This window comes from Calliphora vicina, chromosome 1 (assembly GCF_958450345.1).
Source record: "Calliphora vicina chromosome 1, idCalVici1.1, whole genome shotgun sequence".
In the NCBI taxonomy this organism is placed as follows: domain Eukaryota; kingdom Metazoa; phylum Arthropoda; class Insecta; order Diptera; family Calliphoridae; genus Calliphora; species Calliphora vicina.
Genome location: NC_088780.1, coordinates 13433209 through 13458086, shown reverse-complemented (window position 1 = coordinate 13458086; position 24878 = coordinate 13433209). Strand labels below are relative to the sequence as shown.

The 24878-nt window shown below is 27.5% G+C and overlaps 1 protein-coding gene across 1 annotated transcript; it reads right to left on the bottom strand.

Moving 5' to 3' along the window:
• On the bottom strand, positions 1-21472 carry LOC135949486 (serine/threonine-protein kinase Wnk-like). The gene is made up of 2 exons (XM_065499061.1): positions 21327-21472; positions 1-8305 (listed from the first exon to the last, which is right to left on the bottom strand). The coding sequence occupies exon 2, from the start codon at positions 8161-8163 to the stop codon at positions 2167-2169; it is 5997 nt and encodes a 1998-aa protein (XP_065355133.1). The 5' UTR covers positions 8164-8305; positions 21327-21472; the 3' UTR covers positions 1-2166.
• Between the last annotated feature and the right edge of the window lie 3406 nt (positions 21473-24878).

Below are 24878 nucleotides of genomic sequence, written 5' to 3'. Positions count from 1 at the left end.
TTTTCTTCATTATTCGACTGGGGAGCCATTTTATTTATTATTAATTATTAATTTATAATTTATTAATATTAAATTTAAGTTGGTTATTGTTATTTATAATAATTATGTATATTGAATTGTATTCAGGAATTTACATTTGCAATATATGTATAGGTATTTATTATTGGCCTTATAGGCTTTTTATATAACTTGGTATAATCAAAAAAAAAAAAAAATAAATGAATAAATAAATGGATGTATTCCGAAAATTCTAAATAAAAATTTAACACTGCTCATTCAAGGCATTAAAGTGAACATAGTTTTGAATTAAAATGAAAAATTATTTTGTTAAAAATGTAATAATGAAATATTTATGTAGATAATAACTAGAAATTTTACATACTAAACAAATATTTTTTTTATTTTTTTTTTTATAAATTAATTTTTTAGGTTATTAAATAATCTTATTTCTTAATACACATTTAAATCTAACTATAGAGCAATGCAAATATACATACATCATTTGCATAATTTTTTTAAATATCGCATATTTTGTATTTACTTGATATACAGCATTTTTGGTGAAAATATTCTCTGTGTTTTAATCAGGAACCGTAACGCTTATAAGTGTTACTCCTCATTTCAGGAGTTTTATTTATCCAAAATTTTTATATGTAACTTGACACCTAAAGCTTGCAGCTGCTGAGGAGTTTTATTTTTCTCCTCAGAAAATAAAACTCTTTTCAGAAGTTTTATTTATCCAAAAATTGTTTATGTAACTTGACACCTAAAGCTTGTAGCTGTTCAGATCATTACAATGAATAAGATTTAAAAATAAAAATCCATCTAAAACTGTTATGAAACCCTTAAAAAATTCATAAAAAAATGAGTTTTATTTTAGAAAATAAAACTCATTTCAGGAGTTTTATTTTTTCGTCAGAAAAAAAAAACTAATTTTTCCGCCATAAAAAAAAACTCATTTGAGGAGTTTTATTTTTCTGCTCAGAAAATAAAACACATTTCAGGAGTTTTATTTATCCAAAAATTGTTTATGTAACTTGACACCTAAAGCTTGTAGCTGTTCAGATCACTACAATGAATAAAATTTAAAAATAAAAATCCTTCTAAAACAGTCATGAAAATCTTGAAAAAAAACTAATTTTACGAGTTTTATTTTTCCCGTCAGAAAATAAAACTCTTCAAATTGACACCTAAAGCTTGTGTGTGATAAATAAAACTCCTCAAATGAGTTTTAGGGGAAAAAACTCCTAAATGAGTTTTATTTTCTGACAGGAAAAATAAAACTCCTCATCAGAGTTTTATTTTCTGAAGGGGAAAAATAAAACTCCTCAAATGAGTTTTTTTTTCTAACGGGAAAAATAAAACTCCTCAAATGAGTTTTATTTTCTGACGGGAAAAATAAAACTCCTCAATAAGTTTTATTTTCTGAGGGGAAAAAAAACTCCTCAAATAAGTTTTTTTCTGACGGGAAAAATAAAACTCCTCAAATGAGTTTTATTTTCTGAGGGGGAAAAATAAAACTCCTTAAATATTTTTTTTCTCACTGGAAAAATAAAACTCCTCATTAGAGTTTTATTTTCCGAGGGGGAAAAATAAAACTCTTCAAATCAGTTTTATTTTAAGGGGGAAAAATAAAACTCCTCAAATTAGTTTTATTTTTTCCTCCAGAAAAATAAAACTCCTCAAATGATTTTTTTTCTGACGAAAAAAAATAAAACTCCTCAAATGAGTTTTATTATCTGGGGAAAAAAATCCTTAAATGATTTATTTTTTCTATCGGGAAAAATAAAACTCCTCAAATGAGTTTTATTTTCTGACTTGGAAAAATAAAACTCCTCAAATGATTTTTTTTCTGACTTGGAAAAATAAAACTCCCCAAATGAGTTTTATTTTCTGAAGAGAAAAATAAAATTCCTCAAATGAGTTTTATTTTCTGAAGAGAAAAATAAAACTCCTCAAATGAGTTTTATTTTTTAAGGGGAAAAAATAAAACTCCTCAAATGAATTTTGTTTTCTGAAGAGTTTGAGGCGAACTTTTAGTTTTACATTGAATAATAACTGTTAAGTGATTCAGAAAGAGCACGTCAATACGAATCTATTGCTATATAACAGTATAGGTCTCCGTTGACTCGTAACATAGAGAGTTTTTCCATTTCAAACTATTATTTACGGTCCCTGATTATAATCGATTGTTTTAATTGTATTCTGATTAACTAACTGTTGGTTATGTGAAGAATCTGCTGAACTTTGTTGTTGTAAAGCTGAACTTGTCGTTTGCAATTGTTTAAGAGCAGGAGCAGCAGCAGCAGCCTGTAGTTGGTGTTGTTGGTGTTGCTGCTGCTGCTGTTGCATATTTAGATTTGTTAAGATAGTATAGGGCGAGCTGGTAATTTGCTGCTGCAAATTTGCTGAATGCTGTTGCATTTGTGTTGTTGGCATAGTTAACTGAGGATTAAACATAACCGTATAACCTTGAGCTGCGGCTGACATGGCAGCTGTCTGTGAGTTGGTATTGACAATTTGCTGTTGATGGTGAGCCGATGATTGCCCGGTATTATTATGCAGAAAACTGCCAGTGAAATTAATAAAACCTTGTTGTTGATGTGGACCACCAGCACCAGCAGATGGCTGGATATACAAAAGAGGCGGCGGCTGTTGAGTTGCCACATCATTCGATTGACGCATGGCCTTTTGAAAGTTCTCATATTCAACGTAATGCTTTAATCTTAATTCATCTTCTTCGATTAGCTGACGCTGTCTTAAGAGTAAGAGGCGTTGATGTTGATTTGTTCCCAAACGTAAACTGCACAGCTGGTTGACCAAACAGTCTAGATTATGTTTTATATCCGATTGTATGACGGTTGGTAGTAGATTGGGATGGGTGGCTGCTAAGGATACGGGTTCTTCCTGAGGCATTTTGCAGATTTGTATAGAATTTTCAACTGAATCGCCGAGCATATAAACTGGCTGTTGCTGCTGCTGTTGCTGATTAGTGGTTTGAATCTGGGATTGCTGGTTATAAACTGGATTTACCATTGCTGTATGTTTTAGAGCAGGCTGTTGGATAATGTAGGTGGCTGCAGAGTTTTGTGGTAATAATGTTGGCTGGACCAGATTTTTTTGCAGTGTCTGCAGACTGGTTTGCTGTGGTAGTGTTAATGAGGGAGTATGTTGTGGCTGCTGTAAATTTTGCTTTGGCGTCTCGACGGGAACCGCCGAAGCAGCTGCTGGTTTTTGTTGATTTAGTGGTGTAGTTGTTGTGTTTTGGGATTGCTGTACATTTTGCATTAAAATTTGTGGGCCAGCAGTTGGAATATTTTGTTGTTGCAACATTGTTGTTGCCTGAACATGCTGTTCCACAAGTTGATGTTGTGGCTGCTGCTGTAGCTGAACTGTTGAAACAGCTGCTGGTTGTGTTTGTTGTCGCTGCAAATCTAATACTGCTGGCTGTATTTGGGTCGGTAATGCAGTTCCCTCACTTGAGTTGGCTGGCTCTTGTGGAAACTGAAACTGTTGTGGATTAGTTAACTGCTCCGTAGGCGTATTAATTAAGCTAGTTGTATCTATAGTGGAAGGAATATCGGAGGCAGCTGTTACTATGCCAATTGTTGATTTCTTATTGCTGGCATTTTCGCTAGATTTTTGCTCCTTAACGCGGCTGACACAAAAGCGTGAAATTTTACGCACGCCACCACCTCCACTTGGTGGCTGCTCCTCTTCAACTTGAGTTTGAGTAGTTGATGGATTTTTGGGCTCATCTGGTATTTCAGCATTCCTTAGGGCAGCCAATTTTTTCTCCAAATCTGCTATTGAACTTTGCGTAAGAGCTCCACCACCACCAGCAGCTTGTCGTTGATTGTTATTATCATTTGATTGCATGGTTTTTTCCAAACTATTTTGCTTGGACAGCTTTTGATTAAGCTGTGTATTACTCTCTGCCATATCATTTTCCAAGTTTGGATAATCATTAGTTTCTAAAAGATTTGTTAAATTTAGCAAATCATTGCCAGCACCACCACCAACACTATTGTCAAGAGAAGTTCTTCTGGAATTATAGGTGGAAGATGAACGTGTAGAGCTCAATGGACCAGTTGGTGTACAGGATGTATTCGCTAGAGATTTCTCTTCGGGTGTTTGCTGTAAGCTAGTATGTGACTGGGAAGATGTTGTTGTTGTTTGCTGTTGCACATGATCGCTGTTAATAGAAGCCACAATAGCCGAGGCAAAGGCTTGCGCATGTGTTATGTTCTCCAATTCAATTTTAAGTTGTTCCAATGAATTGTTTGTATTGCCGCCAACCGAACTGGAACTGTTAGCAGCCCCAGCTAGTGGTTTCGTTACAACATCATTATTATTGTTGGCAATTTGTTCTGAATTTTCTTTATTCTCCACTGGATTTGCTGTAGTTAAGCTTTGTTCGGTATTGTTGCCTGGCTCTTCTGTTAAAGTGGCTGTGGAATTTGGCAATACCACAGGATTAACATAAAATCTAGATATTTTTCGAGTTGCTGTTGGATTTGTTACAGTCTTGGTTGCATTGCTTGATTGTAAGCCTTGATTTCCATCAGGCGGTTCCATTTCCTCAGTACTTTCCTTGTTGCTAGTTTGTACATTATCTTTAGCATTACATTTATCAATGTTTGTCCCTTCCATACCTTCGTTTAGTTCAAATTGTGTTGGTGTAATTGTATTGTCGGGTGTAAAATCCGATGAGAACGAGGTGTACTCTGATGCTGTACTAGCTTTGCGAGATGTAGATGCTGAAGACTGCACATTATCGCTGCTATTGTAACCGCCTCCGCCGCCTTCAGTTATAGTAGTTGCTGTTGATGCTCCCATATTGTTAATATTATTTAAATCTGGTTTTTGCTGCTGCTGTATTTTTGCAACAGTATCCCCATTATCACCAACCTCCATAGCTGTTGTTTTATTTAATGTTTCAGCAATATTTAAATTAGATCCATTTAATAACGTTAGATCGTTTGAAATCTCTTCTTGCATTTCATTATTGCTTTTCTTGTAAATAGCAGGAACCGGAATTTTATTGGAATTCAATTTAACTTGTTGTATAATATCGTTAATTATTTCTATGAAGGCATTATGTTGACACTGAGACAGTAAATCCTGGGCTATTAATTTGCCAGCCACTTCCACTGGATTAACATCGCGTATATCAAATTTAAAGGTTATGGTTTTCTGTTTGTTTTCCATGTGACAATTGATTAGGGTGCCGTGTTCTATGCCAGTCACGCTTAGTTTTGGCAAGCGTTCAGTGCCAGTGCGGGTTGAACGTCTAGTCGGCTTGGGTTTGGCTGACTTTTCTTCTGAATGATGATGTGATTGTGAGGGTTCCTCTAGCTTTGGCTGCTGAATTGTAGAGGTAGGTTGTGATGTTATTGTTTGTTGATCTAAAGTTTCTTGTTGCATTTGTTGTGTTGTATTAAGTTGAGGCAAAGACATTTGCTGTGCGTCAAATTGCTGCATCATTTGTTGATGATTTATTTGCGTCAAATTTTGTGTTTGCTGGCCAGCTTGTTGTGTTGCTGTATACTGCTGCTGTGCAGGCGCAGGAAATTGTTGTGAAGACGTGGAAATCGTAAGTTGTTCCTGTGATTGATTTGTTTGTTGTGTTACAACATAGTTTATTTGCTGTTGAATGCCACCAGCAGCTGTGTTTGACCATGCCGCCTGTTGTTGTGATGTTTGGGAATTATAGTATTGTTCTTTAGAGGGCGATGATAATGCTTGATTGGGCGGCTGCTGTACATCTTGTGGATTTGTCGAAAAATTACAGGGAGAAGTCATTAAGGGCTGCTGCTGCTGCTGATGATAAGCCACAAACGTTTGATTGATTTGTTGGGTGGTTTCCTCATTTTCCAAGTTGCGTTCGCTTGCCAAAGTTACTACTGCTTGCTGATTTATTTTCTTGGCATCATCATCATCTTCGGTATCAACCTCATTATCTTCTTCTTCCTCCTCCTCTTCTTCCACATTTGGTGTTAGCAATTGTCGTTGCTTTTGCAAAGCTAATTTCTCCAAACGTGACTTTTCATTTTGTAATTGCAATTGCGTTTGACGCTGTATGCGTTCCTTGGACAGGGAGTATAGCTGTACCTTTAACAGCCTTACCACAGCCCTGGCATCTTCTTCCGTTAAGATATTATCCTGCTTCATATCATGACACAATTGTTCGCAATCATCTTTTTTTATATCAAACTCAAATTGTATGGCCTCGTTTTCTTTGTGTTTGGAAGAACGTTTTTTGGGATCCAGAAATCTTAAGCGAAACTCTATAACATTATTATCGGGATTATTAAAGAAAGCCTCGGTGGCAGTGGGTTCTACACGAATGCCAATGTCTTCTTCGAAAAATTCGGAATTCAAGAGATCCTTACAACTGGGACGTTCCTCTTTTTTCAATTCAATACATTTTCCAATAATTTCTCGAACTTTGGGATCCTCAACTTTACTTAGAGCGGCCGGTTTAATGCCCGATATAACTTTCTTGTAGATCTGAGCCGGTCCCTTGCACTCACTATAGGGATATTCGGACACGGCCATTTCCAACATGCACATACCAAAGGCATACACATCAACGGACTCATCATAGTGTTCTTCATACATTTCGGGTGCCATGAATTCGGGTGTACCAATAACCGACTTGGCATGCGAACGATTTTTAAGGGTGGCCAAACCCAAATCCCCAATTTTAACACTACCCGTGGTGCCGGTTATAAATATATTATCACACTTTAGATCACGATGTATTATGGGCAGCTGGCGTGTATGCAAAAAATGTAAACCCTTTAAAATTTGACGACACCAAGACTTGAGCACCTTTGGATTTATTTTCTTGAAACGTTTCAGATATGATTTAAGAGTTCCCGACAGCATTAGTTCCGTGACTAGAACAATATTTTTCCTACGCGCCACTGTAAACTCCCAATAGGTATAGAAACGCACAATATTGGGATGTTGCAGCTTTTTTAACATGTCCGCCTCTTCGCGAAAACGTTTACGTTCACTTTTTTTCACCTGCTTGTCCAATAGCTCACACCAGGCTACCGCTACACCGGTCTCTGTATCCAAACCTCTGTAAACCGTTTTAAAACTGCCACGTCCAACCTCTTTGTCGTATTTAAAAAAGCGACCACATGGTGACATGGCAATCGGTTCATCATCATCATCTTTGATATAGGGTTTGCTTATTATGGCCGGAGGAGGAGTGCTGGCAGCTGACGAAAGAGCCGTGGCATTTGAGTTAGTTGTCAAGGAGGATTTCGGTATAAGGCTGCTAGACTGGGTAGCTTCTTTTATTTGCACCGTTTCGGCAGCTAAAGTTTCTGCGGTTGCCAACAGATCAATAGATGCTGCTGTATCTTTTGCACCCAACTCAAAGCATGTTGATATATTTGTAATCTCTTTGGGTTCTTCAAATTTCTCTTCCACTTTGAATACCACACGTTTTACATTGCCAATACCTTCTTTAGCTTGGAGTTCTTTAGTTGATCTTGACACAGTATTATTATCTATAGGAATCTCTGTTTCTGTACTAGCAATAGGCTTGACTTGTGTCAAAGGCTCACAACTGCTTACTGCTGCAATACTGCCGGGCGTTGAAGAATTGTGTTGGGCCGTCAAATCCGTTGTACTAGTTGTTCGTGTTGGTGTACGGAACTGCTCTTCCAAGTGTTCCGCCTCGCGGGACAGCATTTCAATGTTATCATCATAATCACGTGGAAATTCTGTCTCAAGTTCTAAATAGTTTGTGTTTAGGTTGCGTGCCGATTGTTCCACACTTTTGCGTATGAAACGCATATTTGGATTAAATTTTTGTATGGCTGTACATGGAATTATTGACTCTGTGGTGTGTTGTGTGGCAGCAGCCGGGCTTGTAAATTTTGTCTGAATTGTGTTTTCTTTTGCTTCAGCTGTTGAGCTGTTGATGCAATCAAGCCTTTTATCATCCATTGTACATTTATTGGTTTTTTCAAGTGTTGAATTTATTATTATACTTTCGTTAGCAGCTTCTTTATCAATATTATTACTGCTTGAATTATCTTTTGAGAGTCTTTTTAGTTGGCTGGAGTATATCTTATTTGAAAGATATTTTAAAGCTCTTTCCAACAATGTATATATTGTCCAGATCGTTATAGAAATCATAGAGCTATAGCTATATATATATATATATCTTCTGAGCTTTAAATGCTCATGTATGTATTGTATATATCAAAATAATCTTTCAATGATTTGTGATATTTGTTCCACAAACTGTTTTATTCGGCACCAATTGTTATGTGAGACACTGTATGTAACATAAAAAATAAATTATATTGAATTTAATCAATTATTACTGTCGCACGTTAAATAATAGTAATATGTACATAAAGAATAACTAGGTATTTTTATTTTTATTTGTAAATAGTTAAACACAATTCGATTTTTATTTCTTTCTTTTTTTTATTTATTTTTTTTCTTATCGGCTGTAAATCCGCACGAAAAATATAAAAGTTGTTGGAAAATAATTAAATAAATATGTAAATAAAAATAAATTGTATAAATAAGTTTAAAAATTGATGAACAACAATGTTTAATTTTAATATTTAGTTAACTAGGTTCAACTTTAGCTATTTGTTGAGATTTTATTAAAAACTACTCTAATAACATATTTTTTCAGGTTGGCAACACTGAATACAACAGAAATAAAAACAACAACAAAAACATGTATCGTATGATTTTTGTTTGTTATTGTTTTTCAAAAAGAGTAAATACAAAAGAAAAACTGCAAAAATAAAAAGGAGAGTTTTTGCACAGCAAGAGAGAGGAGAAAAGCAAAAGAAAAACAGTAATAATAACAATTAGTAGACATGTTTGTTTTTTCCATTTAAAAATCGTAAAATTACAAGCCAACCATTATTTATTATTATAATATTCTTTTGTTAATTAACAATTGTTTATTTTTTTTATGTAAATTTAAATGTGAAAGAATTAAAATAACAAAAAAAAACCCACAACTAAGAGAACTAGAACAAGACTATACAAATTGTTAAACAATTTAAGTGCCTACATTCCAATTCCAAAAAAAACAAAAATGAAGCTCAACTAATTTACAAAATGAATAACAAACAAACGATTCAAAATTGAATTACATTTTCTACAAAATAGGAGAACAAAAATGCAGATTTATTTTCATCATTCTTCCCGGCAGGCTTTAATCATCAGCCTTATATCAAGCAGTGATCGGCTATAAATCTTTAAACAAAAACAGTCAGTGCCCACAATTTTTTTTACTTTTTGAGTGGATCACCTCTATTATTAAATATCTTAAGCCTCGATTAAAACACTTTAAACGCCCCAATAAAGCTGGTCTTTTAAACATTCCTTTGCCATAAAAAACCACAGCAAAAATTTATACAAAAATTTATTTAAATATTTTTGCAAAAAACACCACTCACACACCATTGCCATTCTTTGTTGTTGTTAATGTTATACATAGAATTGAAAACAAAAACAAGCTTTGTTTTTAGAAATCTTACAAAAACTACCAACAACCAACCACCTTTTAACCAGTAAAAGTGGAACCATGTCCATGTAAGCAACACCTTCGATGGTGTAATTTTGTCTTTGTAATAGATAACACTTAAAAATAGTAAACACAAATAAATGATGCAATCATCAATAAAAACAATATTAAATTGCTTGAAAAAATAATCTAAAAATAATAGAAAACAAAACAAGATTTCACAAAAGATAAAGAAAGACCTTTAAAATGAAGATTCTAATACTTTGACAAAAAAAAAAAATAAACAAAATTTCACCAAAAATAAACAACAAATCAAGCAAGCGATACTAATGCAATAACAAGCTGAACAACAGCATTGTTTGATTAATTAGCACTCCTACCTATGGATTTTTAAAGTTAACAACAAAAAAAAGCTACATTTTATTATCGTTATTTCTTATAAAAAGCAAATCTACAGAAAATCAAGGTTACCGATTACTTTTCTATAGAAAATCAAAGTTATCGTTAATTTTTCTATGAAAAGTCAAGATATCGATAAATTTTCTAAAAGTTCAAGTTATCGATAAACTTTTCTATAAAAAAAAAGACAGGTCATCGAAAACTTTTCTATTAAAAGTCAAGCTATCTACAACTTTTCTAAAGAAATGTTAAATTATCGATAACTTATCTCAAAATAACTTAAGTCGATAACTTTTCTATAAAAAATTCAACTTATCGATCACTTTTCTTTAGTATAGTAAAGTTATCGATAACTTTTTTATATAATCACCCCCCATCGCGAATCACTATTTCCCATTTCTCGTTCATCAACTTTGTTCACGTGAAAAAATAAAGCTATCGATAACTTCCTATGGAATAGTAAATTTATCGATAACTTTTCTATAGAATATTAACATTTCTGTAGAATATTAAAGTTATCGATAACTTTTCTATAGAAAATCGAAGTTATCGATAACATTTCTATAAAAATATAGTAAAGTTATCGACAAAATTTTGTTAGAAATTGAAAGTTATCGAAAAATTTAATTTTATTTATTTTTTATTTATTTATTCATTTATGTAATATCAAGCCTTATAGGCCAAAATAACAATATTACAAGTAAATAATACCTGAGATTCTTATAACTATTTTCAATTAATAAATTCAATAAAAACAAAAAGAAATTATCATTTAGCCACATTAAAAAAAAAATATGTATTAATAAATATCATAATTATATTTATAACTTATCGATAACTTTTCTATAGAAAACTAAAGTTATTGATAACTTTTCTATAAAATATTAAAGTTATCGATAACTTTTCTATAAAATATTAAAGTTATCGATAGATTTTCTATGGAATATTGAAGTTGTCGATAACTTTTCTATAGAATATTAACTTTTCGATAACATTTCTACGGAAAAGTTATGTTATCGATAACACTTCTACGGAAAAGTTATGTTATTGATAACTTTTCTATGGAAAAGTAAAGCTATCGATAAATTCTCTATAGAATAGTAAAGTTATCGATAACTTTAACTTAAAATATTGAAGTTATCGATAGCTTTTCTATGGAATATTGAAGTTATCGATAACTTTTCTATAGAATATTAACTTTTCGATAACTTTTCTTTGGAATATTAAAGTTATCGATAACTTTTGTACAGAAAATTAAAGTTATCGATAACTTTTCTATAGAATGGTAAAGTTATCGATAAATTTTCTATGGAATATTGAAGTTATCGATAACTTTTCTATAGAATATTAAAGTTATCGATAACATTTCTACGGAAAAGCTATGTTATTGATAACTTTTCTACGGAAAAGTAAAGTTATCGGTAAGTTTTCTACGGAAAAGTAACGTTATCGATAACTTTTTTACGGAAAAGTAAAGTTATCGATAACTTTTCTACGGAAAAGTAAAGTTATCGATAACTTTTCTACGGAAAAGTAAAGTTATCGATAACTTTTCTACGGAAAAGTAAAGTTATCGATAACTTTTCTACGGAAAAGTAAAGTTATCGATAAATTTTCTATAAAATATTAAAGTTATCGATAACATTTCTACGGAAAAGTAAAGTTATCGATAACTTTTCTACGGAAAAGTAAAGTTATCGATAAATTTTCTATAAAATATTAAAGTTATCGATAACATTTCTACGGAAAAGTAAAGTTATCGATAACTTTTCTACGGAAAAGTAAAGTTATCGATAACTTTTCTACGGAAAAGTAAAGTTATCGATAACTTTTCTACGGAAAAGTAAAGTTATCGATAACTTTTCTATAGAATAGTAAAGTTATCGATAACTTTTGTACAGAAAATTAAAGTTATCGATAACTTTTCTACGGAAAAGTGAAGTTATCGATAGATTTTCTATGGAATATTGAAGTTATCGATAACTTTTCTATAGAATATTAAAGTTATCGATAACATTTCTACGGAATATTAAAGTTATCGATAACTTTTCTACGGAAAAGTAAAGTTATCGATAAATTTTCTATAAAATATTAAAGTTATCGATAACTTTTTTACAGAAAATTAAAGTTATCGATAACTTTTCTACAGAAAAGTAAAGTTATCGATAACTTTTCTTTAGAAATATAAAGTTATCGATAACTTTTATATAGAAAAGTAAAGTTATCGTTATATTTTCATTTTATAATAGTAAAATTATCGATTTGTCTTTATCAGAATAATAATGTATGTTACATATTAATCACCCCTATCGGCAATAACATGTGAAATTTTGTTCCCATGAAATATTCATTTCCCTCGAAGGGAAAATTGCTATCGGGAATATCATGATGAACTTTACATTCACAATAGTTGATTTTGTTAGTAACAGCTGTTTATTGTTTACAAAATTCCATCTAAAAATTTCACAACAAGGGGAATTTTTTTCACTTGAACAAAGTTGATGAAACAAAAAAAGGAAAAGGGAAAATATTTCATGTGAAATGTTGATTCGCGATAGGGGTGAATATGTTTTCTATAGAATAGTAATGTAATGAAATCTTGATATCGTTAATTTTTCTATACAAAATTCAAGAAATCGATTACGTTTTTATAAAAAAAAGTCAAGTTATCGATATCGTTGTTTAAGATAACGAAATTCATCGTTAACTTTTGGCCATGGAAAATAATTGTTATCAAAAAGATTTCCAACAAATTTAAGTTTCTTTAGATATTAAAAGTACAAGATAGTTTAGTGAAACATTTTCAATAGAAATCGAAAAGTTTCCTTTAGAATATTAAAGTTGTCTATTGAAAATTAATGAAAACTATACGTTTTCATTAAATTTTTCATCAACATTTAAAGTTGTTGTCATACAAAATTTTCTTTAAACATTCAAAAATGTTTAAAAAATTATCAAAAATATGAAATAATTAAAAACCTGCCTGCTTTTATTCAAAAATTATTTATACCTTTATTAAAATTAAATTAAAAGCAATTTTAATGGATTTACTAAAATTAAAACAATTTCCGCACAAAAAAACACAATTTGCATAAAAAAAAAATCATAAGAAATATTTATTGAAAAATTATATTTAATACAAAGACGAAGACGACAATTAAATAAATAAAATAAAATCTTATTTATATAGGTAAATGAATGCAAGCATGTATTAATGTGATTATGACGCATTTAAAGCTGCCAACAAAAAGAAAAAAAACTGTATAAAACGGCATTAAAACACACATATGTACGAATGCGTCGTTATGTACTGAATATTTTTCATCATTTTATTGATTTTTTTCAGACAGTTTTTGTAGTTGTTGTAGTTTGCTGTTGTTCTGGTTGTAATGAAAACAACAATAACACAAATGTTCTTCTATAGTATAGAATTTTGTTGTTTATTGCTCACACAACAGCTTTTTTCTTTTTTTGGTTTTGCTGCAGTTGTTGTATTTTTGCAAAAGTGCAATAAACGTCATCAAGGTCATAATGAGAACAGTGCGAGAGTGCACTCAGTTTATTTTACAAAGTCAGCTCCATCAACATCAACACCAACAACAAACCAACCAACCAGTTAAAAGTAGTTGTTGTAGTTGCTGTCATTGTGTTTGTTTAGAATTATAATGTTTCTGTTTTTTTTATGTAGAAATCTTACCTCTAAAATACAATGATTAAGTAAAACGCGAAAAAATACCAGTAAAATTTATTTTTATAATAAAAACAACAACTATTCTTGATGTAACATTATAAGTTGCTGTCACAAAAACAAAAAGAACAACTAATAATGAAATTTAAAACGCGGTCATTTGAGTTTGTTTACATTTTCCTTATAAAAGAATATTGAATTTTCTAAATGAATTTTATTTTTATTTGTTAAATTACTAGGATTTAAATTACATTATATTTAACAAGTTTAAGTGGTATTTATTAGTATAACAAGCAAATATTTGAAATGAATCATGATTTTATCTTAATAATTTCAAATATTTTTCCACTAACTTAAAATCTCACTTGAATTTTTATGAGTTTTTGTCTATTTTTTTTAGTATTTGACTCATGGCTATGAATTTAGCCACTTTGCCATCACACCACGTCAGTTTTTTGTTTTTTTGTTTAAATATACACACTGCTGTTTAAGTAATTAGCACTGCTGCTAAAATTAATTCATATTTTAAGCTAAAAATTTTGAAAATTTTAAATTAATTTCCAAATACTTATTGATAACTTAAATTTTCTCTAGAAAATTTAAAGCTATTTAATAATATTCATAGAATTTTAAATGTTATATAGAAAATTCTTAGATAATTTTGAATTTTTTTATAGAAAATTTTTTAAAACAAAAAATTCCCTTTTTAAAATTTACAATTTTAAATTCAGTTCCAATATTTCAAAAAAATCTAAAAATTTTAAAATATTTGAAAATTTTATAAAAAAATTTTCAATAATTTAGATTTTTCTAAAAAAAAAAATTATCTAAAAATTTTCCTTTAAATTTGTTTTGTTTGAATTTGAAATATTTTAAACATTTTTTTAATTATTCTACCTTTTTCATATTTATAATCAAAAAATTACCTTTTAAAATTTGCAATTTCAAATTCAGTTTATAAGCTCTCATTTTATTTAAAAAAAATTTTAACATTTAAAAATTTTTTTTTAAAAATTTCAAAATTTCTATAAAAAAAATTTCAATAATTTTCGTTTTTCTAAAAAAAAAATTAAAAATTTTCCTTAAAAGGGCTTTGTACTTGAAATCTTTTAAATAATTTTTTAATTATTCTACCATTTTCATATTTATAATCAAAAAATTACCTTTTAAAATTTGCATTATCAAATTCAGTTTATAAGCTCTCATTTTATCTAAAATTTTTTTTTAAAATTTAAAAATTTTTTTTAAAAATTTCAAAATTTTTATAAAAAAAATTTCAATAATTTTAATTTTTCTAAAAAAATAAAAATTTACCTTGATAATTTGTTAAAAATTATAAATTCGGTCTAGAAACTTTCATTTTATTTAAAAAAAATTTTTAACATTTCAAAATTTTTTAAAAATTTGAAAAAAATTTATAATCAAAAAATTACCTTTTAAATTTGCATTATCAAATTCAGCCTATAAACTCTCATTTTATCTAAAAAAAAAATTTTAACATTTCAAATTTTTTTCAAAATTTCTATAAAAAAAATTTCAATAATTTTAATTTTTCTAAAAAAATAAAAATTTCCCTTGATAATTTGTTAAAAATTATAAATTTGGTTTACAAACTTTAATTTTATCTAAAAAAATTTTTAACATTTCAAATTTTTTTTAAAAATTGCAAAATTGTTATAAAAAAAATTTATAATCAAAAAATTACCTTTTAAAATTTGCAATTTCAAATTCAGTTTATAAACTCTCATTTTATCTAAAAAAATTTTTAACATTTTAAAATTTTTTTTAAAAAATTTCAAAATTTCTATAAAAAAATTTTCAATAATTTTAATTTTTCTAAAAAAAATTAAAAATTTCCCTTGATAATTTGTTAAAAATTATAAATTCGGTCTAGAAACTTTCATTTTATCTAAAAAAAATTTTAACATTTCAAATTTTTTTTAAAAATTTTAAAATTTCTATAAAAAAAAATTTATAATCAAAAAATTACCTTTTAAAATTTGCAATTTCAAATTCAGTTTATAAGCTCTCATTTTATCATTTAAAATTTTTTTAAAAATTTCAAATTTTTTTAAAAAAAAATTTCAATAAATTTCTAAAAAAAATAAAAATTCCCCTTGATAATTTGTTAAAAATTATAAATTCGGTCTAGAAACTTTCATTTTATCTAAAAAAAATTTTTAATATTTCAAAATTTTTATAAAAAAAATTAATAATCAAAAAATTACCTTTTAAAATTTGCAATTTCAAATTCAGTATATAAACTCTCATTTTATCTAAAAAAAATTTTTAACATTTCTAAATTTTTTTTAAAAATTTCAAAATTTCTTAAAAAATTTCAATAATTTTAATTTTTCTAAAAAAAATTAAAAATTTCCCTTGATAATTTGTTAAAAGTTATGAATTCAGTTTATAAATTCTCATTTTATCTAAAAAAATTTTAACATTTCAAAATTTTTTTTTAAAAATTTCAAAATTTCTATAAAAAATTTTTCAATAATTTAGATTTTTCTAAAAAAAATAAAAATTTCCCTTGATAATTTGTTAAAAATTATAAATTCGGTTTAGAAACTTTCATTTTATCTAAAAAAAATTTAACATTTCAAAACTTTTTTAAAAATTTCTATAAAAAAATGTTCGTTTTTCTAAAAAAAATAAAAATTTCCCTTGATAATTTGTTAAAAATTATAAATTCGGTTTAGAAACTTTGATTTTATCTAAAAAAATTTCTAACATTTCAAAATTTTTTTTAAAAATTTCAAAATTTCTATAAAAAAAATGTTCAATAATTTAAATTTTTTTTGATAATTTTTTATCTTTTCCTTAAAAATTGTTTTTTTTTGTACTTGAAATATTTTTAACAATTTGAAATTTTTAATTACATATTTCACTATTTTTGTTTGTTTAAATGTACTTTATTATTATCTATCTTGTATGTTTTGTTTATCGTTATCTTTTTTGTTTGTTTTGTTAAACAAAAATTTAAACTTTGTCTTTTTGTTTTCAGTAATACATATTTGCAAATATAAACCCCCTCCCCCCTACCTAAAATGTTAGTGAGTTTCTTTGTGCTCTAGTTTTTTGCTAGCAATTTTGTGTTCAGTTTAAACAATTTTGCAGTATTTTAAATTTTTTTTTAATTTTTTGGCACATGCTATACATTTTTTAGGAAAACTTTCCTATAAAATTCAATATCTACACAAAATAAAACAAAACCAAAAACAAAATATCACAGAAAACATGCGTTTTAATACGTTAACGTGTTGTCTTTGGTTTTCCGGCTAAAACAAAAAAAAAACATTCTAGAATATAATGTTTAAATTTCAAATGAAATGTTTTAGAAAATAACAAAATGGAAATAAAATTGCATAGGTCAGTTTATATAGCGAGGGATTTAAATGTCTTTTATTTAAAGTTATTTAAAAATAGTTTTATTTCTAATTGTACATAAAAACATAATATAGGAAAAGGTTTTAAAGCTAAATTTATTGTAACTTTGCTTTTATTTCTTTATTGTTTTGTTTCAAAAGTTTAGATAAGAAATTATCTAATTTTGCCAAAATTTCCTGTTTTTTTTCAATCGAAATAAACATCAATGGTTTATTTATGTAGCTGCCGCTGTCTACTGATTTAGTATAAGCTAAACTAAATATTTATATTTAGAAGTGTTAAAATAAATACATACAAAGTTGTCAATAACAAGATAAGAACTTTCTAATTAAATATTTAAGGTAAACAAAATGTTGAATGAAAGATTTCTTCTTTAGAAGAAAGATTTTTAAATAAAGTTGGAAAATTTTTCTCTTTCATATGAAATATATTTTCAGATCGATTACTTTCATATAGAAAATTAATATTATCAATATTTTTTAATGTTATGAGATATTTTTAATTAAATATAAAATATATCGTTATATTTTCTACAGAAATTTTCTTGAAAAAATTAAAATTGATTAATTTTCTAATGAAAATTAAAATTATCAATACATTTTTTTATAAAAAATTGTAAGTTAACTTTAAATTTTCTGAAGAAAATAAAAATTTTTAAAGAAAATCAATATTATCCAAAAAAAATTTTATAGAAATTTTAAATCATCGATACATTTTTAGGGGAAAATAAGAGTTATTGCTAAATTTTCTATAGAAAGTCAAAGTTATTGATAATTTTCTGTAGACAACTAAAGTTATCGATAACATTTCTATAGAAAATAAAAGTTATCGTTAAAATTACTAAAGACTAATAGACTTTAGCAAAACGTCATGTTATCGATAACTTTTCTTCAGAAAAGCCAAATTATCGATAACTTTTCTATAAAAAGTCAAATTATCGATAACTTTTCTATAAAAAGTCAAGTTATCGAAACACTTCTATAGAAAATAAAAGCTATAGTTACAAATACCTAAAAAAAATTAAAGATATCGATAATTATGTGTATTTAAAATTAAGTTATCGATAACTTTTCGATAGAAATTTAAAAATATCGATAACTTTTCTATAGAAAATAAAATTAATCGATAACTTTTCTATAGAAAAATAAAGTTATCGATAACTTCTCTATAGAAAATAAAAGTTTTCGTTAAAATTACAAAAAACAATTAAAGATATCGATAATATGTATTGAAAATTAAGTTATCGATAACTTTTCGATAGAAATTGAACATAAATTATCGTTAACTTTTCTATATAAATTAAAATTATGGATAACTTTTATATAGATATTTACAGTTATCGATAACTTTTCCAAAGAAAAGTAAAATTATCGATCACTTTTCAGCAGACAAGTCAAATTATCGATGAATTTTCTGAAGAAAAGTCAAGTTGTCGATAAGTTTTTTTATAAAAAGTCAAGTTATCGATAACTTTTCTGAAAAAAAAAATCAAATTATCGATAATTTTTATATAAAAACTCAAGTTATCGATAAATTTTCTTTAAAAATTCAAGCTATAGATAACTATTCTAAAGATAAGCCAAATTATCGATAACTTTTATGAAAAAAATGTAAAATTTTCGATAATTTTTCTGAAGAAAAGTTAAATTATCGATAACTTTTCTATAAAAAGTCAAGTTATCCATAACTATTATGATGAAGTCTATAAGTTTTCTATAAGAAGTCAAGTTATCGATAACTTTTCTGAAGAAAAATCAAATTATCGATAACTTTTATATAAAAACTCAAGTTATCGATAAATATTCTATAAAAATTCAAGTTATCGATAATTATTTTTAAGACAAGTCAAATTATAGATAACTTTTATGAAAAAAAAGTAAAATTATCGATAACTTTCCTAAAGAAATGTCAAATTATTGATAAAATTTCTAAAGAAAAGTCAAGTTATAAAAAAACTTTTCTCAAAAAGTAGGTAACTTTTCTATTAAAAGTCTGGTTATCGATAAATTTCTATAAAAAAAATAAAATTATAGAAGACTTTTCTACAATATAATAAAGTTATCGATATATTTTCTATAAAAATTCATGTTATCGATAACTATTCTATAAAAAGTCATATTATAAATAACTTTTCTAAAGAAAAGTCAACTTATCGATAACTTTTATGAAGAAAAGTTAAGTTATCGATAAGTTTTCTATAAAAAGTCAAGTTATCGAAAAATATTCTGTAGAAAAATAAAGTTATCAATAATTTTTTTGTAAAAACAGAAATTATCGGTAATTTTTTTTATATAAATTGAAAGTTATGAATAACTTTTCCAAAGAAAATAGAGTTATCAATAACTTTTCTGAAGCAAAGTCAAATTATCGATAGCTTTTCTAAAGAAGTCAAATTATCGAAAACTTTTATGAAGAAAAATCAAATTGTCGATAAATTTTCTATAAAAAGTGAAGTTATCGATAACTTTTCTACAATATCGTCAAGTTACCGAAAATGTTTCTATAAAAAGTTCAAGTTATCGATAACTTTTCTATAAAAAGTCAAATTATCGATAACTTTTCTACAATACAGTCAAGTATCGATAACTTTTCTACAAATTATCGATAACTTTTCTATAAAAAGTCAAGTTATCGATAACTTTTCTACAATATCGTCAATTTACCGATAATTTTTCTATAAAAAGTTCAAATTATCGATAACTTTTCTATAAAAAGTCATGTTATCGATAACATTTCTATAAAAAGTCAAGTTATCGATAACTTTTCTACAATACAGTCAAGTTATCGATACTTTTCTACAATACAGTAAAGTTATCGATAACTTTTCTCTAAGAAGTTCAAGTTATCGATTTATATTCTATTAAAGCATAACTCTACTGTTCTATAGAAAAGTTATCGATAACTTATTTTATAGAAAATCAAAGTTATCGACAATTTTTCTGTAAAAATAGAAATAATCGATAACTTTTCTAAAGAAAATTAAAGGTATTGATAACTTTTCTTTAGATAATCGATGTTATAGAAACATTTTCTGTACAAAAGAAAAGTTATCGATAACATTTCTATTGAAAATAAGTTATCGATATTTTTTCTTTAGAAAACAAATGTTATCGACAACTCTTACCGCCATTTTCTCAATCTCTGGTTATTTTTTATCGTGATGATAAACTGACAGTTCTCATACAAAAAAAATGTTAATTGGAGGTTTATCGTTACGAAAAACGATAACCAGATATTGAGAAAATGGGGGTTATAGTAAATAAAAGTAATCGATAACTTTTTTTAAGGAAAATTATAAAAAAGTAAAGTTAATGAATGATATATTTTCTTTACCCAATTATCAATTGAATCGTTTATTTCAAAAACCAGTCAAGCTACAAAAACTACAAAATTGAGTTATTGGGCGATTAATATTTTGTAAAGGTAAAAGCAACGTTTAATGCAAAAAAAAATTAAATACTGGCCCGCTATTATGGTGAAGCAATGACGAGAAATCCATGTTTAGTGCAGAAAGAAGACAAGTGACAGCGCTTGAGAGGACCTACTAGACCTTAATCTATTTATTTTGTTCAAAAATGTTGTAAGTCTCTATAATTGTGAAAAAAAATAATAAATTTACAAGCTCTAAAAATTTACTTGTTTGGATATGAAGAGTTTTATGGGAATACATATTTTTGAATGGCCTACAAAGGAAGCAGAATGCACTTAGAGGACCGAGTGTATGATGACGAATAGTTATTACAGAACAAGTAAAAATATATGAATATAATGTTAATGCTTGGCTGGTTTTGGAAATAAACGATTCAATTTTAGAAAATAAATCATCCATCGATTTTCTATAATAAATATAAAAGTTTTCGATGAATTTTCAAACAAAAAAAATAGAAAATACATTTTTTTTTAAGGAAAATCAAAGTTATCGATAATTGTTTCAGGTATTTTCGATAGAAATAAAGAATTATTGAAACATTTTCTATATAAATTAATGATATTTCTACAAGAATTTAATGTTTTCAACTGTAGAAAATTAGGTAGAGTCCTAGAGATTCAAACAAAATTCCATCACTAACTTATCATCAAATTAAAAAAATCTCAGCTCTTGATTCCCCAAAGAATCAATAACTAACTTTATGCCTATATCTAAGAACATTAAGCATTAGCTTTATATGTATTTGTAATAATAAATCGAATATCCTGAAGAGTTCTAAAAATAAATTCAATCTATTGCTCAAGATTTTTATATAGATAAATCTCCAACTAGACTTTATAACAATACAATATGTACTAAATAAAATATCATTATTAAAAAAAATTAAATAAATTTACCTGAAGATTGACTGCAGCTGTTAACTGGTGTTGTTGTTGTTGTATCATCAGCATTTGTAGAACAAGACATAGTTGTTGCTTTAACCGATCCCACACCTGCATCAACATCAGTTGTACAAGCAACTGAATCAGTTGTCGAGGTATTTTCTTCGATAATCCTTTCAACCATTTTGGAATTATTATTTTATTTTTTTTCTTTATAATCAACAAAAAGTCTATTTAATTTGAATTAGAATTTTACAGAGATACAAAATGTATAAACCAAGTAGTTAGTATCTCTCGCCAATTGGAATTTTCCGGTAAAAATTGTGTAGAAACGAAATACCAAGTAAAAGAAAAACAAAGAACAAAAAGTAGCACACACAAACTGCACTTAATTCTTTCTTGCAACTCTTTCGTTTTATTTTGCTTCTCTGATGGTTAGTGTTTTTGTTGCTTGTTGATTTGAAGATTTTTTTTGTTGTTTATTGTCTTTTAACTCTTTTACTTATTGAACCACAAAATAGAAAGACTTGTTTTTTATTTATTTTTTTAATTAAAAGATTGATCCACAGAAAAAAAAGTAATGCAACACTGTCTCTTTTGTCTGTTTTGGTATTTTTTCCTTTCTATTGACGAAAAAAAATAAAAGATTTCTTTATAGTTTTCGTTACACTCTTCTTTTCTTCTTTCTTTCTCTATCTTTTCAATGCACTTTTTTTTACTTTACGCACTGTCTTTTTTCTCTCAAATTACTGCAGCTGTTGTAACTGATGGTTTTTTTTTGTTTCGTTTTTTATTTCTTTCTACTTTACTGCTCTTTCAAAATGGTGGCCTTTACAGAGCAAAGTTTTTTATATTTCGTTTTTTTAAGTTTGTAGTTTTTAGCACAATTTTTTCTTTAGGTGTAATTTGGTTATTTAAACAAATTTGCACTTATTTAAATATTTTTGTGGTTGTTGTAGAAATTTTAAACGTTTTTTGTTTGGATTTGTTTATAAAAGTAGATGTTAAATCGCGTTTTCATTTGTTGGAAAAAACAACAAAAACGTTGACTTCGGAGCTTTTCGGTTGACGTTGACGGCGAGCAGCATACAAATTGCGCAGCATTTAAACAAAAAAAAAATTTGCAAAAATCCTAACCTAAAATTCTTAAAATCGTTAAGAATTTTAAGGTTTGGATGGTAAATGGCAAACTTTTTATAGAAAATTAATAAAAATTTTCCCAAATTGAAATGTATTCCAGCTGTGAAAACTTTCCTTAGCTTGTGGTAGATGGTTGTCGGTGGCAGAAAAGCGGCGCTGCCAGTGACGCTGCTTACAGTTCGTGTTCCTTTTGAGGTCGACAAATTGTTGCTGCTGCGTTATGCTGAGCTGCGTAGGAATTCTATTTATAGTGATATAAATAAAATTTCTTCCTTTCCTGAAAATCCTTTGCTATTTTCGATTTTTTTGTTGCAATCCGAAGATTGTTTTTAGTTGAAAACTATTGCAATTCATAAGATATTTTGTTGAGTTTGGTTGGATTTTTTCTCGCTTTTGTTGCTGTTGGTTGGCTGTTTTAATAATTAATCATCACATTACATTGAATTTAGGTTGTGGGGGCAAAGAAAGAAATCGCTTCCTTTCCTTGTTGGTTTTTGTTATTATTGTAAATAATAAAAAAAGCTGCTGCTGCTGAGTACAAGTTGGTTGGTTGACGTAGTCGTTGTTGTTTTTTTTGTTGGATTTTTCTGCGTTGTAACTTAAAAAAAAACATTCGCTAAAAAAAGTAGCGGACAAAAGCCGTTTTCTTTGCGTTTTTTCGCTGTTGTTAATTGCTTTTTCGTTAGCTACCGCTCCATTTTCCACGCAATCCAGTTGATGATGAAATTCCGACTGGCCGAGCTTCGTCGTTAACGAATTGTGTTGGTTTTTTCTTCATTGCATGGTTGCATGCAAAAGGCACTAAATTGCACGATTGTGCTGAAAAGTACTAGAAGAAAATGGAAATATTTAGAAAAATTGTTATAATTAAGAAATAAATTTATTTTATTTAATTATTTTATGCAAATATCTATCTGTAGGTGATATTGTTAATAAATTTAGCGGTAATTTTTAATTTTAATGGAAAATATCAACCCTGCCAAATACTACCAGGGCTGCCAGTCTTATGATACAACCAGGGTTATCAGATACTTTTAACATTCATCGGCCTATAATGTTTAAAAAATTGACAATCTTTAATTTGGTCTGATTTTTGATATAACAACGTTTTAGTTTTTAAAGAACTAATAAAGAAATTGACTGACTTATTTTTTAGAACGTAATAATCTTATAGAGATGACAAACGGTACAGGATTTTTTAATAATGGGATTAGTGATTTTAAAACTTTAAATTCCGGGATTTCGGGATTTTTTTATTTCACATTAGAAATATATAAATTAATAAATAAAAGTAATATATTAAAAAAAACATAAAAAACTTTTTCAATTATTCTACATTTTACGAATGCAAAACTAATTCTCTTTAAATCTTAAAAAAAATTTCATTGTAGTTACATGTTTTCGTTAAAGAAAATATGAGTTCAAGATTACGTAACTCTTTGAAACATCAATACATTATTATTTTTATTCCAGAAGTTAATAATTCGTTCCATATTTAGTAAATCTGCAACATTTGATTAGCAAAGTTTATTATTTTTCAATATATAACATCTTGTTTCTTCTGTAAATTAGTAAAAATGTTAGTTATGTGGTTTTGCATTTATCTTTAAGTTATACGGCTGTAAATAGTAGTAGTATAAATGCTTTAAGGCTTATTTGACTCACGTCAAACACTTTACACACAAACTCCATGTTTTTCTTATTGGACTTGTATTTTTGAAGACCCCGCATGCCAACGGTTTTGCTCAGGAAAAAGTACTAAAACTAGAGCTTTTCCCTTCAATTTACTACTATTTTAAACAACCAAGTATTGGGGTTTCTCTTATCTACTTCATTATCTTCGTTATGAAACTGCTATATCCACTGCTTTGCACAGTACTACCTTCTGTATAAATACATGTTATCGACGTTAGCAAACACTCTACAGTGGTAATAACGTATCCAAATCAACCGCTGACTAACAATAACTCTAGTTAATGCAAATTCTCGTGTTAACGTTCACATTAACGTCGATTTATTTCACTCGTGGAAAAGAAATGTTAAACATATTTTATATCAACAGATAGGAAATAGTGTCTACTTTTTATATATTTATAAATAGTTGTTATATTTAAATGTTTTAAATACTTATTAAAGATTTTTTTAAAAAAAATAAAAATTTTGGTTTTTCGAAGTACTTATCTTGACTTCAAAATATTTTTGCGAATTGATAAAATAAGATCTCATTAGTTTTTTAATTAGGAGATTATGAGCAAAAAGTTAATAAATATATAGAACGGAAGGAGAGAGAAATATCAATGAAGCATTTTTTAACAACAAAATTAGTTCTCTTCAAAAATATTGAATTTTCATAAAAAAAACTGATTTGTATTTAAAAATCCAAATCAAACACTATAAAACTCATCAAATAACATATTTAGTAACAAA

Bases quoted from the DNA above. Each gene is read 5' to 3' on its own strand.
- LOC135949486 (XM_065499061.1), bottom strand. From the start codon at position 8,163: ATGATTTCTATAACGATCTGGACAATATATACATTGTTGGAAAGAGCT.